The 22,153-nt window shown below is 37.5% G+C and overlaps 1 protein-coding gene across 3 annotated transcripts in view; it reads right to left on the bottom strand.

The window, feature by feature from the left end:
* Window positions 1-20,559, bottom strand: part of LOC136768722 (butyrophilin subfamily 2 member A2-like) — a 34,520-nt gene extending 13,961 nt beyond the window's left edge. Inside the window, exons 1-11 of one of the 3 annotated variants that reach the window (XM_066723061.1) lie at window positions 20,501-20,559; window positions 16,242-16,322; window positions 14,727-15,065; window positions 10,019-10,306; window positions 9,578-9,697; window positions 9,014-9,040; window positions 8,529-8,564; window positions 8,371-8,397; window positions 7,012-7,038; window positions 6,444-6,470; window positions 6,130-6,328 (exon numbers count right to left, since the gene is read on the bottom strand). In XM_066723061.1, coding sequence (XP_066579158.1) covers window positions 6,130-6,328; window positions 6,444-6,470; window positions 7,012-7,038; window positions 8,371-8,397; window positions 8,529-8,564; window positions 9,014-9,040; window positions 9,578-9,697; window positions 10,019-10,306; window positions 14,727-15,065; window positions 16,242-16,322; window positions 20,501-20,516 — 1,187 coding nt within the window. In that variant the 5' untranslated portion in view covers window positions 20,517-20,559. Of the gene's footprint in view, window positions 1-4,942; window positions 6,329-6,443; window positions 6,471-7,011; window positions 7,039-8,370; window positions 8,398-8,528; window positions 8,565-9,013; window positions 9,041-9,577; window positions 9,698-10,018; window positions 10,307-14,726; window positions 15,066-16,241; window positions 16,323-20,500 lie in introns of those variants that run through there. The other 2 variants (XM_066723059.1, XM_066723060.1) reach the window with 2 other exon arrangements.
* Between the last annotated feature and the right edge of the window lie 1,594 nt (window positions 20,560-22,153).

The raw sequence follows: 22,153 nt of genomic DNA, 5'->3' as shown, positions 1-22,153 counted from the left end.
AAAATTATAGACTGATCATTTCTTTGTCAGTGGGCAAACGTACAAAATCAGCAGAGGATCAAATACTTTTTTCCCCCACTGTAGACTGTGCCAGCTACAGGCCCCTTTCACTTTAAAATTCAGATCTAAAAATGTTTGCTAAAGCTCTTTCTAGGCATTTGGAAAAATATGTGTGTAACCTAATTGAAGACTCTGTATCGCAAAGTTGAAGAAAGTGTTTTGTGATAATTATATAATGTTTTATATTAACACTAGCATTAGAAGTAGCTTGTATACAGACTGAGCAGACTAGCTTTAGCAGGCTAAACAAAAGGTCAACAAGGTTGATTTGTTAGAAACTCCTGTCAGGATCACACAGTGCTGAAATAGCCTACAGCTGTCTGCTGAAAATTTGTTTATGACTTAATCATTTCTCCAGATAGGCAGGAATTGTTTCTGTTAATGAGCGATTGACACTAGGTAAATGACGACTGTGGGATCGCATCTTCCTAGTGCACATCAAAGACAGACATCTGCTTTTTGGATCCATCACCTCTTCACGGGAGGACAGATCATAAACGGACCCAGACCTGTATCTTCTGATTGGATGAACGGCCATAAGATGTTACGTCATTTTCCTATAAAGTTGTACTCATTTTTGTAAACATTAAGTCAAGGCAGCTCTATGGAGTAGTGGTTAGGGCTCTGGACTCAGGTACTTCACTTAGATTGCTCCAGTAAAATGCCCAGCTGTATAAATGGGTACAAATGTAAGTCGCCCTGGATAAGAGTGTCAGCTAAATGACAAAAATAATAATTAAGTCCTCACTGAAGGAATTATTCCTGACGTGGGGCTTCCGAGCCGGCTTGATTAAAGTTCTATTTGCTTTATCTCCACGACTTCTCCACTTATTTCCAAGACGGTTCTACACTAATACATCATGATCAGACCCGGTTTTTAAAGAGCTTTCTTGCTTCAGACAACATATGGCGTCTTTTTCATATTATAGATCAAGCCCCCCATATACCCGAGTCTTGTGCTATATTTTCTCTGGACGCCGAGAAGGCATTTGATCACCTGGAATGTAGCTATCTGTGGGCAGTTCTAGAACGCTTTGGTTTCGGTCATTCTTTTATCAATATGATCCACACTTTATACAGCAATGCTACTGCATGTGTGCAGGCCGGCTCAATGTTATCCCCTCAGTTTGCACTCTGCAAAGGTACCCGACAGGGCTGCCCATTGTCACCATTATTATTTGTCCTTTCCTTAAACCATTGGCACAAGCTATTAGACAAAGTAACAATATAGCCCCCATTACTGTACAGGGCACCAAACGCCATATATCACTTTATGCTGATGACATTTTATTGTTTCTATCTGATATTTCTGATTCAGTCCCTAATGCACTGCATTTAATTGATTCCTAAAGACAGGGCTATTTCTCTTCGAATGGGTCCAATCATTGCAAATTCATTAGATATATGGAAGAAAGTTAACCGATTTCTTGGCAACCACTGAAAACTTCACAAGCTTTCACCTATATGGAACAATCCCTTTTATTTATAGGCTCTCTGCCTTTTACTTATCCACCCTGGTCCTCCAGACATATTCATATTCTTAGTGATATTTTTGATGATAATGTCCTTTGCAAGTTCCAGGACCTCACTCCCTGGTTTTACCTATTTCATGTACCTCAGACTCCGCTCAGCCCTTCGCACCTATGGGGTGCCATTGGATTCTATGCTAACTAGCCACCCTATGTATTTTCAGTCACATCAAGAGGCTTAGTTTCTTCTTTCTATCACTTTTTTCTTTCCTTTAAAAATAGCTCCCTTTCAGTTACCTTAATATGGGATAGAGAGGTTGAAAAACTGGGTGGTAGTACTGATTGGGAAGCAGTAAGGGACAATATATTTTCATCCTCAGAAAAAACTAGCACACCAGCTAATTCATTTTAAAGTAACACATAGAATATATGCAACACCATACCGACGATTCCAGATGAAGATAGATAAATGCACTCAGGGTGTGGCCTGCTGATTTTGTACGTTTGCCCACTGACAAAGAAATGATCAGTCTATAATTTTAATGGTAGGTGTATTTTAACAGTGAGAGACAGAATAACAATACAAAAATCCAGAAAAACGCATTTCAAAAAAGTTATAAATTGCATGTTAATAAGTGAAATAATTATTTGACTCCTTCGACTTAGTACTTGGTGGCAAAACCCTTGTTGGCAATCACAGAGGTCAGACGTTTCTTGTAGTTGGCCACCAGGTTTGCAAACATCTCAGGAGGGATTTTGTCCCACTCCTCTTTGCAGATCCTCTCCAAGTCATTAAGGTTTCGAGGCTGACGTTCGGCAAATCGAACCTTCAGCTCCCTCCACAGATTTTCTATGGGATTAAGGTCTGGAGACTGGTTAGGCCACTCCAGGACCTTAATGTGCTTCTTCTTGAGCCACTCTTTTGTTGCCTTGGCTGTGTGTTTTGGGTCATTGTCATGCTGGAATACCCATCCACGACCCATTTTCAATGCCCTGGCTGAGGGAAGGAGGTTCTCACCCAAGATTTGACGGTACATGGCCCCGTCCATCGTCCCTTTGATGTGGTGCAGTTGTCCTGTCCCCTTAGCAGAAAAACACCCCCAAAGCATAATGTTTCCACCTCTCGACTCGAGTCTGTACTTCAAAATTATACAAGTCAACTCAAGTCCCAACTACAACTACGGAACTTCAACAATACGATCCGTATTTGTGGCATTCGTTTCAACCCAGTCTCACAAAAACATTAAAAAAAAATGTATTTAATTCATACAGTACATACAAGCCAAGAGCATAACATCTTACCCAGATCATCCTCTTTCTTGATTTCTTCATTCAGTCACTATTTCATCATCAGACAAGACTAGATAAGACTGTCAACTGCACCAGTGGTGTAAAAAGTAGCCGGAACTTATACTTGAGTAAAAGTAAAAATCAAAACCTTACTCCAGTAAAAGTAAAAAGTATCCCGTTCAAACAGTACTTGAATAAAAGTTAAAAAGTATACTTTCAAGTTGTCATGGTCCCCTAGCAATCCCTCTCTATCCCCACTAGGGGCCGCCAATACCCTGCCTTTCCAAGCACTCTCTCAGCAATCCGTCTATTAACATTCCAGTCAGCCATTTGCACTCTTGCTTCCACCCTCTGTTTCCATTGGCCCTGCACCTGCCTTCCCAGTTTCTGTTCCCTTTATAATCCCTTCACTTCCCTCAGTCGAGGCGAAGTTATGCCAGTGTCAGGTACTGCAACTCTGAGCCATCTTCGTGTGTTCGCTCCCTGTAGCCCTGTACTCCTCGTGCCTTGGATTTCCCATGTTCCTTTGACCTCCTGCCTGTCTTCCCGTCTACGACTCTGTCTCGCCTTTGCCTGTCTGTCTGCCTGATCCCACGGCCATCGCCTGTGACCTCGACCACGTCCCTGTCTAGCCTCCACTGCCCTAATCCGCCAGCACTCTACCCGCACCTGTCCGACCATGAACTGCACTTGGGTCCCCTGTTCCCGAGCTTCCCAAGGGTAATCATGACACAAGTATACTTAAGTACCAAAAGTAAAAGTAAACACTGTGATTTTAGCTTTAAAGTGAAAGTCTGTACTTATAGCATAACATTAGCATATGAACACAGATGTCTTGACAAATCGGATAATCGACTGAGGTAATCGAATAATGATATCATATTTTCAGTTTTTCATTATTCAAGATAGCTAGTGCAGTTTTTGGTGCAGGCTGTCCCTGGGAAAAACTATTTCAGCTTATTACCACAATAAACTTAAAATCTAGTTAATGGAGCCAGCTTGAAATAATAATTCCTAAAGCAGAACAAGCACTGCAGATTCTGATCAATTTTATGAGACCGTTAAGCTCGGAGACATTAACTAAATCAGCGAGAGTGCAGGCTATTCTCTTAAAGCCCTGCACGGACCTCAAATCTAGGCCCTTGCCCGGCCCTGGCCTGAGACACTCAGGCCCCAGCTCGGCCCTTGTCCGCCAGCTGATCACAATCTCGGCCCGAGTCTGACTGGAGCCCGTGTTTTTTTTTTCCCCATTACACAGCCTATACTACTGTTGCAGCCATTACAATAATTCAGTTTTATTTTTAATTGCAAAGTAGTTTCTTTATTAAGTTAATTTAGAAAAATGTGACGACCACCCGGCCAGCGGCCGACGTTTGATCAATTTAGCCTCTCAAATCAACACTTGACTTGCCTACAATAAAATCCATAGATATAAAACACTTCAAGCATATCACACAATGTTAGTTTAAATGTTTATCACCACCATTTTTGACAAGTTGACCAGGCTGCTCTGCTGCTCGCAACGCCGTGCGGAAAAACTAGCTAACAGGCTGTACGATCTAAACACATAAAATAAAACACGCAGGTTACCTTACCTCAAAAATCAAGGCATCACCACAGAACATGGCCATTCTTATGTCCAATAGTTTTTAACAGTTAGACTAATGAAAATAAAGTCCAATCAAATGAAAAACAAGACAGCCTACTAGTCTTAACATGGCTATAGGTTATACAACGTCTTTCTGCCTTTGTTTTACCATCATCAACTTCTCATAGTTTCTTTAAATTAATTAATGTCTAAAATATAAAATGGAGGAGGAGCCTAAAACAGGCCCGATGCCCGGCCAGCGTGTGAACTATGACGTGAAAATTGGCCCAAAGCCCCCCGGCCCGAGGAGTGTAAATAAGTCGGGGCCGGTTGATCTCGGGCTGAAATGCAGGGCTCTATATTCTCTTTCAAAAACTCAAAAACAGCCTTTGTTGACGTATGCATTTTATTAGATTTATTAATTTATTAGATTTATTAGAACAATCAAAAAACAAAATATATATATATATATATATATATATATATATATATATATATATATGAGATATGAGATATGAGAGAGAGAGAGGTACATACATACATACATACATATATAATTCACTACTGATACAAATACAAATAAAGTATTAATGGTTCTTCCAAAGAAAACATATATAATAAACTAAATGTGTTTTGCAGGTGTCTTGACAATAGAATTCCAGTACATTTCTTCACTTTTGTATAGAACATTTGGCTTTTGTTTTAAATCCATATGTTTAAAAATAAAAATAAACAGAAAGATACATTTTGGAAGAGCTTCCCAATTATATACACACTTCATCCTCCATTGTATTCTGTGCCAGCTTTGCATTTGCGGTTGTTCAATTCTAGATAAAGAAAATATTGTCACACTTTATATTAAGGTAATGTGATTCCTTGTGAATTAATATATGAATACTACAGAATAAACACATTAATATGTCATGCACTTCATCTGATTTATGATATCAATCACATGTATAACAGGGTTAGGGTTAGGGGTCTTGTGCTCAACATCAGAACTCAGATGATGTCCATTGATGATTTAATGCTGTGGTATTCATATATTAATTCATGAGGAATCACACCACCTTATTATAAAGTGTAACCAAAACTTGCAAACCGATTGTGATCTAGTAAATTAATCATGTTTCAATCAATGCTCCTGATTCTGGTGAAGAATAAGACACTGGGTTATTGGTGTTCAGCCTCAGTGCTGTGCTGCTCTCCAATCCTGCAGCATTTATCTCAAGTGAAATTTGCTGCTTGTGCTTCATCTTTATATGTGTCTCATTTTTACTCTTAAATTTAAATACTTTCCCAAACTGTAACTTTCCATGTGATGCTCTACTGTAATCAGAGCCTTGATTGGATGGTGAATTCCCACTTTCACTCTGAGCATCTAATTGTTCAGTAGCTGCATCCTTTTCCACAGTAGAAATTGTGAGTGGTGCTGTACATGTTGTGGTTGTCCCAAAAAATGGATATATTTCCTCTGTGAAGGTGTCAGTGAAAGTGTAGATGTGAGACCTGGTGCCCACATTGTAAAAGCTGACCTGCCCTCTCTCATAATCGACATACACTCCAAGCTTCTTGGGCTTCAGGCTCAAAGGTAGGCTGGTAGGTCGGTCTGTCTGAGCTGAAAACTTTCTATCCTTCAAGCTCAAGGCCCAGCATCCCTTTTCAGGTTGAATAATTACTTTCACATTCCTGTTAACAGATCCTTTGATCACCCCTACATACCACTGAGTCTTCTCTCCCACAGCCACCTCCCAGTATTGTCTCCCTGAGGTGAAGCCCTTCGATCCCACGATATAAGGCTGCATCTTAAATCTCTTCCCATTGTCTGATTGATTCTCCATCTCTCCTAGTGTCATAGTCTTTCCATCATCAGACACCCTGAGTCTGTCCTGTGCGGTTTCAGGATCCAGAATCACATCAACTGCAGTGGGAAAAAAACACTGAGTCACACCCACAGAACGGTGAAAATCTTAGTAAATATTATAAAAAACAGTAGTGAATATAAAATTAAAAAAACACAAATGTCTTCAACTTACATGCAGAATCACATATTATGTCCCAAACTAGGAGAACAAAAGAAAGAAATCATCCAGGTGGGTGCTATACATTGGTGGTGGGTGTGGGACCCCCTACATTTACATTGCTTTGAGTATCTTAAATAGCGCTATATAAGTGTAAGGATTATTATTAGTAGTATAAATCAAAATAAATATAAATAACAATAATAATTATTACTAATTCCAAAAATATAGCATTCATGAATGTGTTTGATCTAATATTTTGATTAGGAATGGGGTAGAATGTAACAGTTTCTACTTAATTTCACATATAATTTGAATTTATAATTGTCTTTTTCCTTCGTTGGTATTTTTGTGATGTTGTTTTTGGTATTTATTAAATATTCCAGGATGATACAGATCCTGAACAGTTGTATTGCCTCCCTAGAAAACATTACTACAATTGTTTTTCCAGAAACATTTTTGTGCTTGATTTTAGTAGTAGTTTAAAAACACAACTCTAATGTTTGTATATTAATGATAATATGCCTTGGTTAAAGCTTAAAAGAGCTTGAGTAAAATAAGAAATTAAAAGATGAATAACTACCTGACTGTGGGATGCATTTTACAGCATCTGCATGGAAATAAAAACAAAAAGATTCAGAACAGTGCAGCATACATATACAACTTAGGTACATTGTAATTCAGTGTTTATTAATTACTAAGAATAGTGATTTATAAAGATCCATTAGTGGAAAACCTATAAGTACCTTGATTACCTTTTATGGTGTGTTTATGGTAACTGTGTATGTAAGGTTGGTTATTTATGTATTTTTAAGTAATTAGTATTATATGTATTGTGTGCATAGGCAACATGTATATTTAGGACCTGTATATTTGTTTTAATGGATGGTTTATCAAGGAGGAGGTTCGAACATAAGAACATTAGAAAGTTTAAAAATGAGAGGAGGCCATTCCACCCATCGTGGTTGTTTGGTGTCCATTAATAACTGAGTGATCCAAGGATCCTATCCAGTCTATTTTTAAATTTTCCCAAACTTTCAGCTTCAACCACATCGCTGGGGAGTTTGTTCCAGATTATGACAAATCTCTGTGTAAAGAAGTGTCTCCTGTTTTCTGTCTTGAATGCCTTGAAGCCCAATTTCCATTTGTGTCCCCGGGTGCCTGTGTCCCTGCTGATCTGGAAAAGCTCCCCTGGTTTGATGTGGTCGATGCCTTTCATGATTTTGAAGACTTGGATCAAGTCCCCACGAAGTCTCCTCTGTTCCAGGGTGAAAAGGTTCAGTTCCCTCAGTATCTCAGTACGACATTCCCTTCAATCCTGTTATAAGTCTGGTTGCTCTCCTCTGAACTGCCTCTAGAGCAGCGATATCTTTCTTGAAGTGTGGAGCCCAGAACTGCACACAGTATCCAGATGAGGTCTAACTAGCGCATTGTACAGTCTGAACATCACTGCCCTTGTTTGTAATTCTACACTTTTGACAATATACCCTAACATCCTGTTTGCCTTTTTTATTGCTTCACCACACTGTTTGGATGAAGAAAGTGAGGAGTCCACATAGACTCCTAGGTCTTTCTCATGCGTTACTTCATCTAGTTCTATTCCTCCCATAGTGTAATTATAGTGGACATTTTTGTTACCTGAATCTTATTAAGGTTAGGTTATATAAGACCTCAGTAGGTCTGTTAATGTGGGTCATGGGTTGCTATTTTCTACAAATTACATCTTTAGTGGTAAAAAAAAAAAAAAAATAGTTGTATGGCTTGCTGTTTGACTAAAGCTCACTACATGTTTAAAAGTAAATATAAACACATTTACAGCATGGTGATCTTGGGTAGCAGGTGATCTGATACTCACTATGGGAATTCTCTCTTATGGGACTGTGAGTACAATACATATTAAAATGCTGACAGCAGCTTTTCTTCATGCAGATTACATACATACCTAACAGATGTTTGTGATCTTCATTATCTACAAAGGCAAGGGGAAAAAAAGAATACATTTTCACATTTTTTAATTTATTTCTAACTTCTATTTTGAGGTTATTATAGCATTATTAAGTTAATAATATAATTAATTATAATTACAATAATATAATGTACCTTTGTGGACTTTCTCAAATTTATTTTCCAAACTATCTGTAAAAGAAAAATAAACAAATGTACAATATGAATATAATCTGTACCTGTACATATTACAAATACATTATGCGTATGAAATGTAAACTATATAACTCCCTGGTCTCAAATATATATTTTATTAAGTAGTTCACAAAATACAAACATAAAATACAGCAAAACACAAATTAAACATGTATTTTATTAGTCAATATTTCTCTAAGAAACTATATGAAATACTGTCATTTGTTTACTTCTAGGGCTTGGAAAGTCTATTTAACAATATGTTTCAAACATATAAGAAATTCCAATTATATTCTTTCAGAGTTAAAACTGTTTCAGTCAGAGATCTGTAAATATACCAGATGACTGAACAAACAAAGGGGGTGTATACTTGTGACTGACACACTATTCATATGTATGGATATTCTTTAAGGTTTTTACATTGGTAAGGAGAAAAATACACTAACCATATGCTTTTAATTTATTTTTGCAAACTGTAAGAAAGAACAACAGAGAAATAGTTGATAGAACAATAGATCATAATTAATACAATAAATGAATGCCTATCTGTGCTCTAGAAAGATGGAACTTTGCATTTCAAATGATATGTATATTTTTATAATTTATAATTTAATCTTTTTTTTATCATCAATAGATCACAATCAGTTCCTCACTCCCGTAATTGTACTAGCAGCAGGTTGCATACACACATCCTTTGAAACAAGACAATATGCTTCTTATAATATTCTGTAGAGGAAAAAAATATATAACCTAGTCTGTCTTTGTCTTTTCTGTGTTATGACCCTGGACATCTTTCTTCCACCACAATCCCAAACCAACAGAGCTAAAGCATTGTACAGAGACCTAAGATTGCATACTGCATGTCACCTGTCCAGCCACAGGGGTCACTTTTGGACAACAAGCCAAGATTCCAAACACAATTGAGCTCCATAACTAATAATGAAATATCCCAGGATCAGACCAGTACAATTAAAATCAATCAATCGATATATAACAAAACAGTAGGATACCTTGCTTTTCATTTGTAATACATAAACCAGCTGCGATCACACACACCAGGGCCAGTACAGTGGGTAGAAGAATGACAGAGATGTACAGTCTCACTGGATGGGTGCTTTCAAAGAAATGGTCTGCAAAAATATGAGAGAATGTTTGTAATACTACAAAAATAAATGCTCCCCCCCAACCAAACAACCCCAAAACATCTTTCTCTCTGTCTCTGTCTCTGTCTCTGTCTCTCTCTCTCTCTCTCTCTATATATATATATATATATATATATATATATATATATATATATATATATATATATATGTTGTTATCATCAGGAACATGTTCAGATATCATCATGTATACATCTTGTAATTTGAAAAAAACTCATATCCTGCCTTCTGAGTACTAACTGATAGGCCAATCTGGAATCTGATTTACACTCATCAAGTGAAATGACCTACCATTGATTTTGATCCAAGACTCAGATTGCAGCTGCTGGTTCTCCTGTATCACCACACAGTGCATCCCCTCCTTGTTTCTTGAACTTGTCACGTGTACATGACTAGAGATGCTGTACAGACCATTTGTGTCCTGATTCTGAGACAGCTTTGTGTCGGCTGTGATGTTTTTCCTGCTCTGGTCTGTCCAGAACATCCATGGCTCGGGGAACCAACCCTCTGAACTGCAGCTCAGCTTCACAGAATCTTTCTCATGTTTTAAAACTTCTATCATGGGCTTAGTGCCCTGGTCTGAGGATACAAAAATGTCAGATGTTAAAAGTAGTGATAATGGCACTTAATGTCAAAGTGACAGCTGGAAGCCCCACCCCTACCCTTTACCCTTTGACTCTCTCCAGTCAGCCATCTTGTAAGGATACAGGTTTTACCCTTTGACCCTCTCCTGTCAGCCATCTTGTAAGGATGACTGCCATCTTGTTAGGATGACAGGTATTTTGGAAAGGGCACAGGTCATCCTGGGCACCCAGATGGTGTGTGTGTGTGTGTGTGTGTGTGTGTGTGTGTGTGTGTGTGTGTGTGTGTGTGATGTTTAAGTTTAAACTTATTATTATTTGTGTTAGGTTATGTTTCATGATTCGGTTTGGTAGGATACGTTGTTAGCAAAATAAAATAAATTAAAATAGAAAGAGAACAACAACATAAACTTTTAATAAAAATAGTATTTTAAACTGTGTTTAGTGATGTGAGTGTGATGATTTTAGGTTATATATTTTATGATTAGGTTTGGGATGGTACAGTGTTAGGAAAATAAAAGAAAAAGAAAGGTATAGACATTCAAAAAATGAGACTCAATGTCAGTCTTTTATTGTGACAGCTCTAAAAATTACAACAAGGTATCAGGTCAGACGTAGACGGTGAGATTAGATACTGACACGGGTGACCAATGATCTCCCCTCCCCAACACCTACAGCAGACAGGAAGAAACAACTGAACTGCACCGCTCTAGCAACTCCATCTACTTGTTTATTGGCAAGGGTAGATATACTAGCAAACACACTTAAACACATATACCTATACATCTTTGTTATATTTATCAAGAGACACTAAAGACATATACACCACTTTTCTTAGGGAAAAACTGTGAAATGTATAGAATTATAAATGTATATTTTGACCAGCCCTGTACTTTTTATTGTTGTTACATTAGTGACTGTTCAAAAGTAGACTTAACATATATCATATTTAAGAATGTATTGCTTTTCATCTCATTACATATATATATGTGTATATATACTAGCAAACATGCCACACAGAAACACACACACACACACACACACACACACACATGTATTTGTCATATTGATCAATAGAGAATAAAGACAATTTCACCACTTTTCTTAGAGAGACACAGTGAAGCACCATTTGTGAATACTCAAAAGTATATAAAAATATATGATATACTGCTGAATAATATATATAATGAACACATTATATACAATTATATATATATATATATATATATATATATATATATATATATAATGTGTTCATTAGTTCATGCTCAAATGTATAGAATTAATAAATACAAGCACACACACACACACATAAATGATGGTGACTTTATTGTGACAAACAAGCATTTTACAACATGGAGCATAGTCAGAAGTAGAAAAAGACACCAAAAAATGATGTACAGATACTTGTACAGAAAACACTGACCTGTACTGAGAAATGTCATTCCATAACATTTCCAACATAGTCCATATATATTCAATATGTATTCTCAAGTCTTTCACTGTTTGCTTGAATGTTCTTCTTTCAAAGTTATACCCAATTCTTGCAACAAAGTACAGGAAGTGTCTATTATAAATAAAGTGAGAAACACTTTCAAACATGCATATTACAACATGGGACACAGTGGAGCAAAAAAAGACTTCAATAGTATGTAAAGATACTTGTAATCATTAATTTCTGGTTCACATCACCAACATTGGACAGAGAAAAACACTGACCTGTACTGAGTTATGTCATTCATTTCAGACATATTCTGTATAGTCTAAGTCTTTCACTGTTTGCTTCTTTTTCAAAGTTATAACCGATTCTTGCAACAAAGGTCATCACCTATCTATTGTAAATAAAGTGAGAAACACTATGAAGTTGCTATTCCTTTGGAAATACCTTATTTTTAAAACCCACAAATACATGGTGACAACTGCAAGCAGGTAACACATACAAAACACAGAAATAGGGACCACATTGCAAGGATATGATAACCACAAATGTTATTTTACTGCAAGTTTTTAATTTCATAAAATGATTGATATGACTTTTTGTTTAGATCTAGTAGTCATCTGCAAACTACATAGTGACAAATGCAATCATTCTTCAGGAAACAGCAACAGTAGACAGAAATAGGCACAACGTTGTATTTATATGACCCAAGACTGCACTTTACTAAACCCTGAAACCCTGAAAAATCATGAGGAACTCTTAAGTTTTGTAAAATGGTTTATTTTACAGACACAGAAACAGGCTCACCCTCAACATAGTCCAACACTATGATGTAAACTTAAAAGGTTTAACAGTAGCATAGGGGTATTATTAATCTATTAATCTATTCACAAAATTGTATTGTTTCTCACTTTATTTACAATAGATAGGTGATGACCTTTGTTGCAAGAATCGGGTATAACTTTGAAAAAGAAGCAAACAGTGAAAGATTTAGACTATACAGAATATGTCTGAAATGTTAAGGAATGACATAACTCAGTACAGGTCAGTGTTTTTCTCTGTCCAATGTTGGTGATGTGAACCAGAAATTAATGATTACAAGTATCTTTACATACTATTGGAGTCTTTTTCTGCTCCACTGTGTCCCATGTTGTAATATGCATGTTTGAAAGTGTTTCTTTGTTGCAAGAATTGGGTATAACTTTGAAAGAAGAACATTCAAGCAAACAGTGAAAGACTTGAGAATACATATTGAATATATATGGACTATGTTGGAAATGTTATGGAATGACATTTCTCAGTACAGGTCAGTGTTTCTTTCTGTCCAATGTTGGTGTTGTGAAACAGAAATTAATGATTACAAGTATCTGTACATCATTTTTTGGTGTCTTTTTCTACTTCTGACTATGCTCCATGTTGTAAAATGCTTGTTTGTCACAATAAAGTCACCATCATTTATGTGTGTGTGTGTGTGCTTGTATTTATTAATTCTATACATTTGAGCATGAACTAATGAACACATTATATATATATATATAATTGTATATAATGTGTTCATTATATATATATTATTCAGCAGTATATCATATATTTTTATATACTTTTGAGTATTCACAAATGGTGCTTCACTGTGTCTCTCTAAGAAAAGTGGTGAAATTGTCTTTATTCTCTATTGATCAATATGACAAATACATGTGTGTGTGTGTGTGTGTGTGTGTGTGTTTCTGTGTGGCATGTTTGCTAGTATATATACACATATATATATGTAATGAGATTAAAAGCAATACATTCTTAAATATGATATATGTTAAGTCTACTTTTGAGCAGTCACTAATGTAACAACAATAAAAAGTACAGGGCTGGTCAAAATATACATTTATAATTCTATACATTTCACAGTTTTTCCCTAAGAAAAGTGGTGTATATGTCTTTAGTGTCTCTTGATAAATATAACAAAGATGTATAGGTATATGTGTTTAAGTGTGTTTGCTAGTATATCTACCCTTGCCAATAAACAAGTAGAGGGAGTTGCTAGAGCGGTGCAGTTCAGTTGTTTCTTCCTGTCTGCTGTAGGTGTTGGGGAGGGGAGATCATTGGTCACCCGTGTCAGTATCTAATCTCACCGTCTACGTCTGACCTGATACCTTGTTGTAATTTTTAGAGCTGTCACAATAAAAGACTGACATTGAGTCTCATTTTTTGAATGTCTATACGTTTCTTTTTCTTTTATTTTCCTAACACTGTACCATCCCAAACCTAATCATAAAATATATAACCTAAAATCATCACACTCACATCACTAAACACAGTTTAAAATACTATTTTTATTAAAAGTTTATGTTGTTGTTCTCTTTCTATTTTAATTTATTTTATTTTGATAACAACGTATCCTACCGAACCGAATCATGAAACATAACCTAACACAAATAATAATAAGTTTAAACTTAAACATCACACACACACACACACACACACACACACACACCATCTGGGTGCCCAGGATGACCTGTGCCCTTTCCAAAATACCTGTCATCCTAACAAGATGGCAGTCATCCTTACAAGATGGCTGACAGGAGAGGGTCAAAGGGTAAAACCTGTATCCTTACAAGATTGCTGACTGGAGAGCGTCAAAGGGTAAAGGGTAGGGGTGGGGCTTCCAGCTGTCACTTTGACATTAAGTGCCATTATCACTACTGGTAAAAGCAAAAGTTATATATATATAAAACCTGTTGATTTCAAGTTTATTAAATACCTACTAATTCTAGACATTCTCCGTGAATTGGAATTCAAATTATGGAGACTTTTATGCCCCAGCTGAAAAACAATATTCAGCTACATTTCCTTTATATTATGCTTTTGATTTGACTTCTCTGAGTGTCTTTTAAATCCTTATGTAAGTTGCAATATTTAGATTTTTGAAATCTCCACCTTTCTATACAGCACTGAACTATGAGAAATACAATCAAAAGCTTGTACTTACGTATTACCAGCAACTTGAGCTGTGGCTCCTCAAACCAATCATGAGAGCTGACATGACACTTGTATGTGCCTTGGTCTGAGATCTTGACATTTTTGAGCAGCAGGGAGGTGTTGCCTTTCTCCAGCTCCTGGTAGAACAGTGTCACTCTGTTTATGTAGCCTGATCCTTCTGTCCCCATCCCATCAGCATACTGATAGATGAAGTTACTGAATGTGTCCCTGAACCATCTGATTTCCATGGTTCTAGCACTCATTTCAGGTGTGAGGTAACAAGGCAGGACAACATTAGAGCCCAAACTGGCAACCAAAGGGATCTGTGGAACCACAACTTGAAACCTCTCTGCATTGGGATCAAAGGAGAGGTGTGTGAGTTTTCAAGTAAGGGAATTGTAACCGTCACTGTGTCATTTTTGAGACATAAAGACATGCCTTAAATTTGTGAGCTTTGCAGGATTTTCAGACTGGGTCTATGTTGTGTTAGGATCATGTAATTTTGATTGCACTTTCTACTACATTACTCTTTAACTGGGCTTCCACAGTGCCCCAAATACTTTAGTGTAAAGCACATCCAGATGGTGTACACTTGGGGTAGAACGACTACTAACATTATGAAGCACAACATTACACAACAGTAGCACAACAATATATAAAAAATAAAATGCACAATTTCACCGTTTTATTTTGTATTTGTTTGATGCATTGGGATTAATAATGCTGGATAAAATTTACCAAAAAATGATAACTTCCATTTTGTTCATTAAACCGGAGAAAACTGAGTCATGCACTTTTATAACAAATTCATTTCTGCTTCATATAAACAACCAGTTGAAGTGCTGCATGGACATACTGAAAAGCAACCAATACAACACGTAAAAAGAAAACAAATGCATTGCTCTTAAACTGTCTTGTAGTTTTTAGAAATATTTAGCCTATAGGCCGATGATAAGGCATCCATCCATCCATCAATTTTTGAAACGGCTAATCCTGGCGAGGGTCAAGGCACAAGGCACTAATACACCCAGGATGGGACACCAGTGCATCGCTGGGCATGATGATAATTATTTATTCATATTCACGTTATTGATTTACTTTAAAAATAGAAAATAACTAATCATTAGTTCAAACAATACTCATGTTTTACAGAAAACAACTAATATGTATATTCAATAGCTTACCTCGCCATGGAAAATAACAAAATACATAAATGACCAGCATAAGTTATTTTTTAAATAAAAGCCTTTCACGAGCAACACAATATTACATTGCTGGCATTGTAATATTAAAACATTTATCCAATATCAATGCCCCAGTGTGCAGTTACAGTATGCAGCAGGCAGGACCTCGGCAGGGGTCTGCGGGATGAGAATAAGGGGAGTGGCGCAGCCAGACCGTTCACATGGAAATGGTTTATTTTCGTTTTATTTTTTTATTTTTTCAATTAAAACACAAATACTAGTCGACGTTTTGGTGCTAGCCCTAGTGTACACCAGGAAAAACATATTGTAAAATATTTTACCAGGTTTCTGCCCTCCCGAGGAACAGAACATGAAGACAATCAGCAGAGCCAGCTCTCTTGTGAAGCTCTCCATTGTGAAACCTGTCAGAGAACACACAGATGAGCTCTGTCACTGTGTTTGAGAAGGTCCTCCCTTCTTATTCCTGAAGTTTTTTGTATCTTACAAGCAAGACATTCTAGATTCCACCCTTTAAGCTCAAAATGAAAGTGCTAAGATTATTTTAGTTATTTGTAAATTGAAAACAAGCTGGCTGATGGGATTTACACTAAAATGTAGTTGTAATTTAAATTACTACTAAATAGTACACATGATCAGCCTGGTATTATTGAAAAATGAATGATTAAAGAATGAATGAATGAATGAATGAATGAATGAATGAATTAATTAATTAATTAATTAATTAATGTATCAGTTTTTTTAAGCCATTCTGAACTTTGAGGTTGTCTCTTTACAAGAAATTGGGTGAGTCATACTTTTTAAATTGCATAATTTCACTGATAAACTTTTTTTTTTTTAATTTACCAGTAGAATAAAACAACAAAACAGCTACACAACGCTTTCCCATTCTGTTTTTCTAAACATATATACCTGTATTTTAACTTACAGATAAAAAACAAAAAACAAAAGATTTCAGAGCTGGAACTGATAAAATGGAAACCATTTTTGAATCTTTCTAAACTGGATTGTTTGCAATGACAGGGTAATCATATCACACTCATCAATTATATATTGTATGTGCTCAGGGTAAAGTAATGGGAAGAAGTATAATTGCACCTATATGTAGTTCATGAGACGTATTAGACCCCGTTCACAGTTATTAGGCCGGCCCTGTGGGTGACAATTCATCGTCCCCATCATTATATATTCTCCACTTGAGCATTTCTACCAATGAGTGCATTCACTTATTGTAGAGCCATAGAACACACATATGTGTATGCAGAGTATTATTATTATTAGTAGTAGTATTTCTTAGTAGACACCCTTATCCAGGGCGACTTACACAACATAATATAGTAGGCTATATATATATATATATATATATATATATATATATATATATATATAAATACTGATACAAAATGTCTACACGGAACCTATTTTAAGTAGCCTGCAGACGTCTTTGGCAGTTATCGTGACTAATTGTATAAAATGTAATTATTGGGGTTATTGTCTCAAATGAATGTATCAATTAAAAACATACATTATAATAAATAATTCAAAATAGTTGTGTGTGTGTGTATGAATATATATATATATATATATATATATATATATACCAATCAGCCATAACATTATGACCACTGACAGGTGACGTGAATAACACTGATAATCTCATTATCATGGCACCTGTCAGTGGGTGGGATATATTAGGCAGCAAGAGAACATTTTGTCCTTAAAGTTGATATATATTAGTGTTATAAGCAGGAACAATGGGCAAGCATAAGGATCTGATCGACTGGTGAACCGGCGACAGGGTCATGGGTGGCCAAGGCTCACTGATGCACGTGGGGAGTGAAGGCTGGCCCATGTGGTCTGATCCAACAGACCAGCTGCTATAGCTCAAATTACTGAAAAAGTTAATGCTGGTTCTGATAGAAAGGTGTCAGAACACACAGTGCAGCGCAGTTTGTTGCGTATGGGGCTGCGTAGCCGCAGACCAGTCAGGGTGCCCATGCTGACCTACAATGGGCACGTGAGCATCAGAACTGGACCACGGAGCAATGGAAGAAGGTGGCCTGGTCTGATGAATCATGAGTTCAAGATATCTCAATCCAGTCGAGTATCTGTGGGATGTGCTGGTCAAACAAGTCCAATCCATGGAGGCCCCACCTTGCAACTTACAGGACTTAAAGGATCTGCTGCTAATGCCTTGGTGTCAGATATCACAGCACACCTTCAGAGGTCTAGTGGAGTCCATGCCGCGATGGGTCAGGGCTGTTTTGGTGGCAAAAGGGGGACCTACACAATATTAGGCAGGTGGTCATAATGTTATGGCTGATCGGTATACAGTGAAGGGAAAAAGTATTTGATCCCCTGCTGATTTTGTACATTTGCCCACTGACAAAGAAATGATCAGTCTATAATTTTAATGGTAGGTGTATTTTAACAGTGAGAGACAGAATAACAACAAAAAAATCCAGAAAAACGCATTTCAAAAAAGTTATAAATTGATTTGCATGTTAATGAGGGAAATAAGTATCACTTAAAGGGAGTGCTCCTAATCTCAGATCATTACCTGTATAAAAGACACCTGTCCACAGAAGCAATCAATCAATCAGATTCCAAACTCTCCACCATGGCCAAGACCAAAGAGCTGTCCAAGGATATCAGGGACAAGATTGTAGACCTACACAAGGCTGGAATGGGCTACAAGACCATCGCCAAGCAGCTTGGTGAGAAGGTGACAACAGTTGGTGCAATTATTCGCAAATGGAAGAAACACAAAATAACTGTCAGTCTCCCTCGGTCTGGGGCTCCATGCAAGATCTCACCTCGTTTCAATGATCATGAGAACGGTGAGGAATCAGCCCAGAACTACACGGGAGGATCTTGTTAATGACCTCAAGGCAGCTGAGACCATAGTCACCAAGAAAGCAATTGGTAACACACTACGCCGTGAAGGACTGAAATCCTGCAGCGCCGCAAGGTCATCCCGGCTCAAGAAAGCACATGTACAGGCCCGTCTGAAGTTTGCCAATGAACATCTGAATGATTCAGAGGAGAACTGGGTGAAAGTGTTGTGGTCAGATGAGACCAAAATCAAGTTCTTTGGCATCAACTCAACTCGCCGTGTTTGGAGGAGGAGGAATGACCCCAAGAACACCATCCCCACCATCAAACATGGAGGTGAAAACATTATGCTTCGGGGGTGTTTTTCTGCTAAGGGGACAGGACAACTGCACCGCATCAAAGGGACGATGGATGGGGCCATGTACCGTCAAATCTTAGGTGACAACCTCCTTCCCTCAGCCAGGGCATTGAAAATGGGTTGTGGATGGGTAGTCCAGCATGACAATGACCCAAAACACACAGCCAAGGCAACAAAGGAGTGGCTCAAGAAGAAGCACATTAAGGTCCTGGAGTGGCCTAACCAGTCTCCAGACCTTAATCCCATAGAAAATCTGTGGAGGGAGCTGAAGGTTCGAGTTGCCGAACGTCAGCCTCGAAACCTTAATGACTTGGAGAGAATCTGCAATGAGGAGTGGGACAAAATCCCTCCTGAGATGTGTGCAAACCTGGTGGCCAACTACAAGAAACGTCTGACCTCTGTGATTGCCAACAAGGGTTTTGCCACCAAGTACTAAGTCAAAGGGGTCAAATACTTATTTCCCTCATTAACATGCAAATCAATTTGAAATGCGTTTTTCTGGATTTTTTTGTTGTTATTCTGTCTCTCACTGTAAAAATACACCTACCATTAAATTATAGACTGATCATTTCTTTGTCAGTGGGCAAACATACACAATCAGCAGGGGATCAAATACTTTTTTCCCTCACTGTATATATATATAGCCTACTATATTATATTATGTATATAAGTTGCCCTGATAAGGGCGTCTGCTATGAAATACTACTACTACTACTACTACTACTAATAATAATAATAATAATAATAATAATAATAATAATAATACTCTATATACACATATGTGTGTTCTATGGCTCTACAATAAGTGAATGCACTCATGGGTACAAATGCGGAGAACGTATAATGATGGGGGCAATGAATTGTCACCCACAGGAAGTCATTTGAAGATATCTTGAAATGTTTGAAGACATCTTTAAATGATAATTTGGCTTGCCATATGTAACTGAAATGTAACTTCAAAAGATGTGCCAATCCATGTGGCCCAGAAGCACCCAAGAGAATGAAGTGGACATAGAGTGAATATTATCTGCACCTGGTGATTCCATTCACACGGGACAAGCAGACAAAACTGTTCATCACTGTAAATTGACTGCAGTGATAGATTTGTAATTCTATACATTTTGCTTTAAATTTGATACTTAAAGAAATTTAAACTGGAGGAGGCTAGGCAGATGATCTCAAGAACTGTTCTTAATTGTGTTTTCTCTCTATTTCACTTTCAAGGTGACCGTTTCAAGGGAGCCATATATCAAAAGAATTATTGACCACAGTGTGATTTACCCCTAGTTGCTAAAATCAGAACCAACACTAAATTAAATTAAACACAACATTAAAAACTCAAGACCTCAGTAAGCAGAAGAAAATATAATAAAAATGAAAAACTCTTACCTGGATGAAGCCGCATTTCTTCCAAAATCAGAAACACTTTCACTTTGATACAATAGCGAAGTCCAAAGGACATGTGTAGTGTGCTTCATGTAAGTTAATCAGTAACAAGGAGGAGGACTAAACCAGGGTCTGTAATGAAAAAAAGTCAGAAGACATTTATAGAGGCTGTAAAAGCAAACCATGGTGAAAATATAACTGATCGAACCACCATAAGTTTACGGTATTCCCCCTGTTGTAGAGAACCAGCATGATTCCAGAATTAATTAAATAATCTCTAATTGATGAGTAACCCCACATTGTGGTATGTTGTCTTATCACCATTGATGTAAAAGTCTGGCACAGGTATGTCTTCTCCACACTAATTTCACTTCACACTTGTTTTTTTGGTAATACCCATTAACATATGTTTTGTAAATGTCTCCCTACTGTTTAAATTGAGATATTTCTGTTCAAATTCAAAGACTCTTGGCACCTTGTTTCTCTTCTTGAATTTCAGATATTAATCAATCAATCAATACATTTTTATTTGTATAGCGCCCTTCGCAGGGTAACCACAGAGCGCTTTACAGACTGGTAAACATACGTATAGCAAAATAAAAAACATAAATACTATAAAATCAAATGTAGACCTGTAAACATTTTACATTATCTAGAATAAAGTGAGTGAACATTTAAGTAAGTAAACCATTTAGGCACGGAGGAGAGAAAAACAAAAAACTCCTATGGATGGCATGTAGAAGAAAATTAATCTCTGGGGGTCCACGGCTTAGGGCCTAGGCCTAATGGTTCCCTCCCCTCCAGGCAGTATAGTTATTACAGCAGCAAGGAGATCAGAAAGTTATTTATCGGTGCTGCTGGCTGTGCTCTTCCCTCTGGAGGAGGCCTCTCGCTGGCCATCAGGGGTGGAGGGTTTGGACCATCAACAGGCTTTGGGTTGCGATGGCTCGTCAGACCTTGGGTGTGGATGCCCCATTGACCCTCCGTGGTGAGGTGCTTCTGGGATGGGTTGTGCCTCATCAGACTTCCATGGTGGGGGACGAGGCGCCTCGTTGGACCCTCAGAGGAGACTGTTGCTGGAAGACAAGAGGGCAGTTGTGCTCAGATACTGGTCATGCAGTGCAGGACATTTCCAAAGACAGTTGTGCAATTGCATGTCCATGGCACACCGACGGCACTATGAGCTAGAAAAACAGAGACTAAACAGATGAGTCTTCAGCCGTGATTTAAAGGCTAAGACAAAGGGGGCAGCTCTTACATTGGCTGGAAGATCAATCCACAGCTTCGGGGCCCTATAACTGAATGCTCTATCACCTGCGCTTTTCTTGTGTATTTTAGGGAGCACTATGTAACCGGCTTCCTGTGATCTCAATGGCCGACCTAGAGTGTATTCCATAAGGAGATGTTTTAAGTAGGGAGGTGCCAGTCCCTTTAGTGCTTTAAATGTTAATAAGAGCACTTTAAAGTCTATCCTGTAGTGCACTGGCAGCCAGTGAAGAGAAGCCAATACTGGAGTGATGTGTTCATGTTTTTTTGTTTTTGTTAGGATTCTTGCAACAGCATTTTGGATGAACTGAAGTGCAGAAATAGCTCTGTTTGTGCTGCCTGACAGAATGGCATTGCAGTAATCCAATCTAGATGTAACAAATGCGTGTA

Source organism: Amia ocellicauda, chromosome 14 (genome assembly GCF_036373705.1).
Source record: "Amia ocellicauda isolate fAmiCal2 chromosome 14, fAmiCal2.hap1, whole genome shotgun sequence".
Taxonomy (NCBI): Eukaryota; Metazoa; Chordata; class Actinopteri; order Amiiformes; family Amiidae; genus Amia; species Amia ocellicauda.
This window is presented reverse-complemented; position numbering and strand designations above follow the sequence as displayed.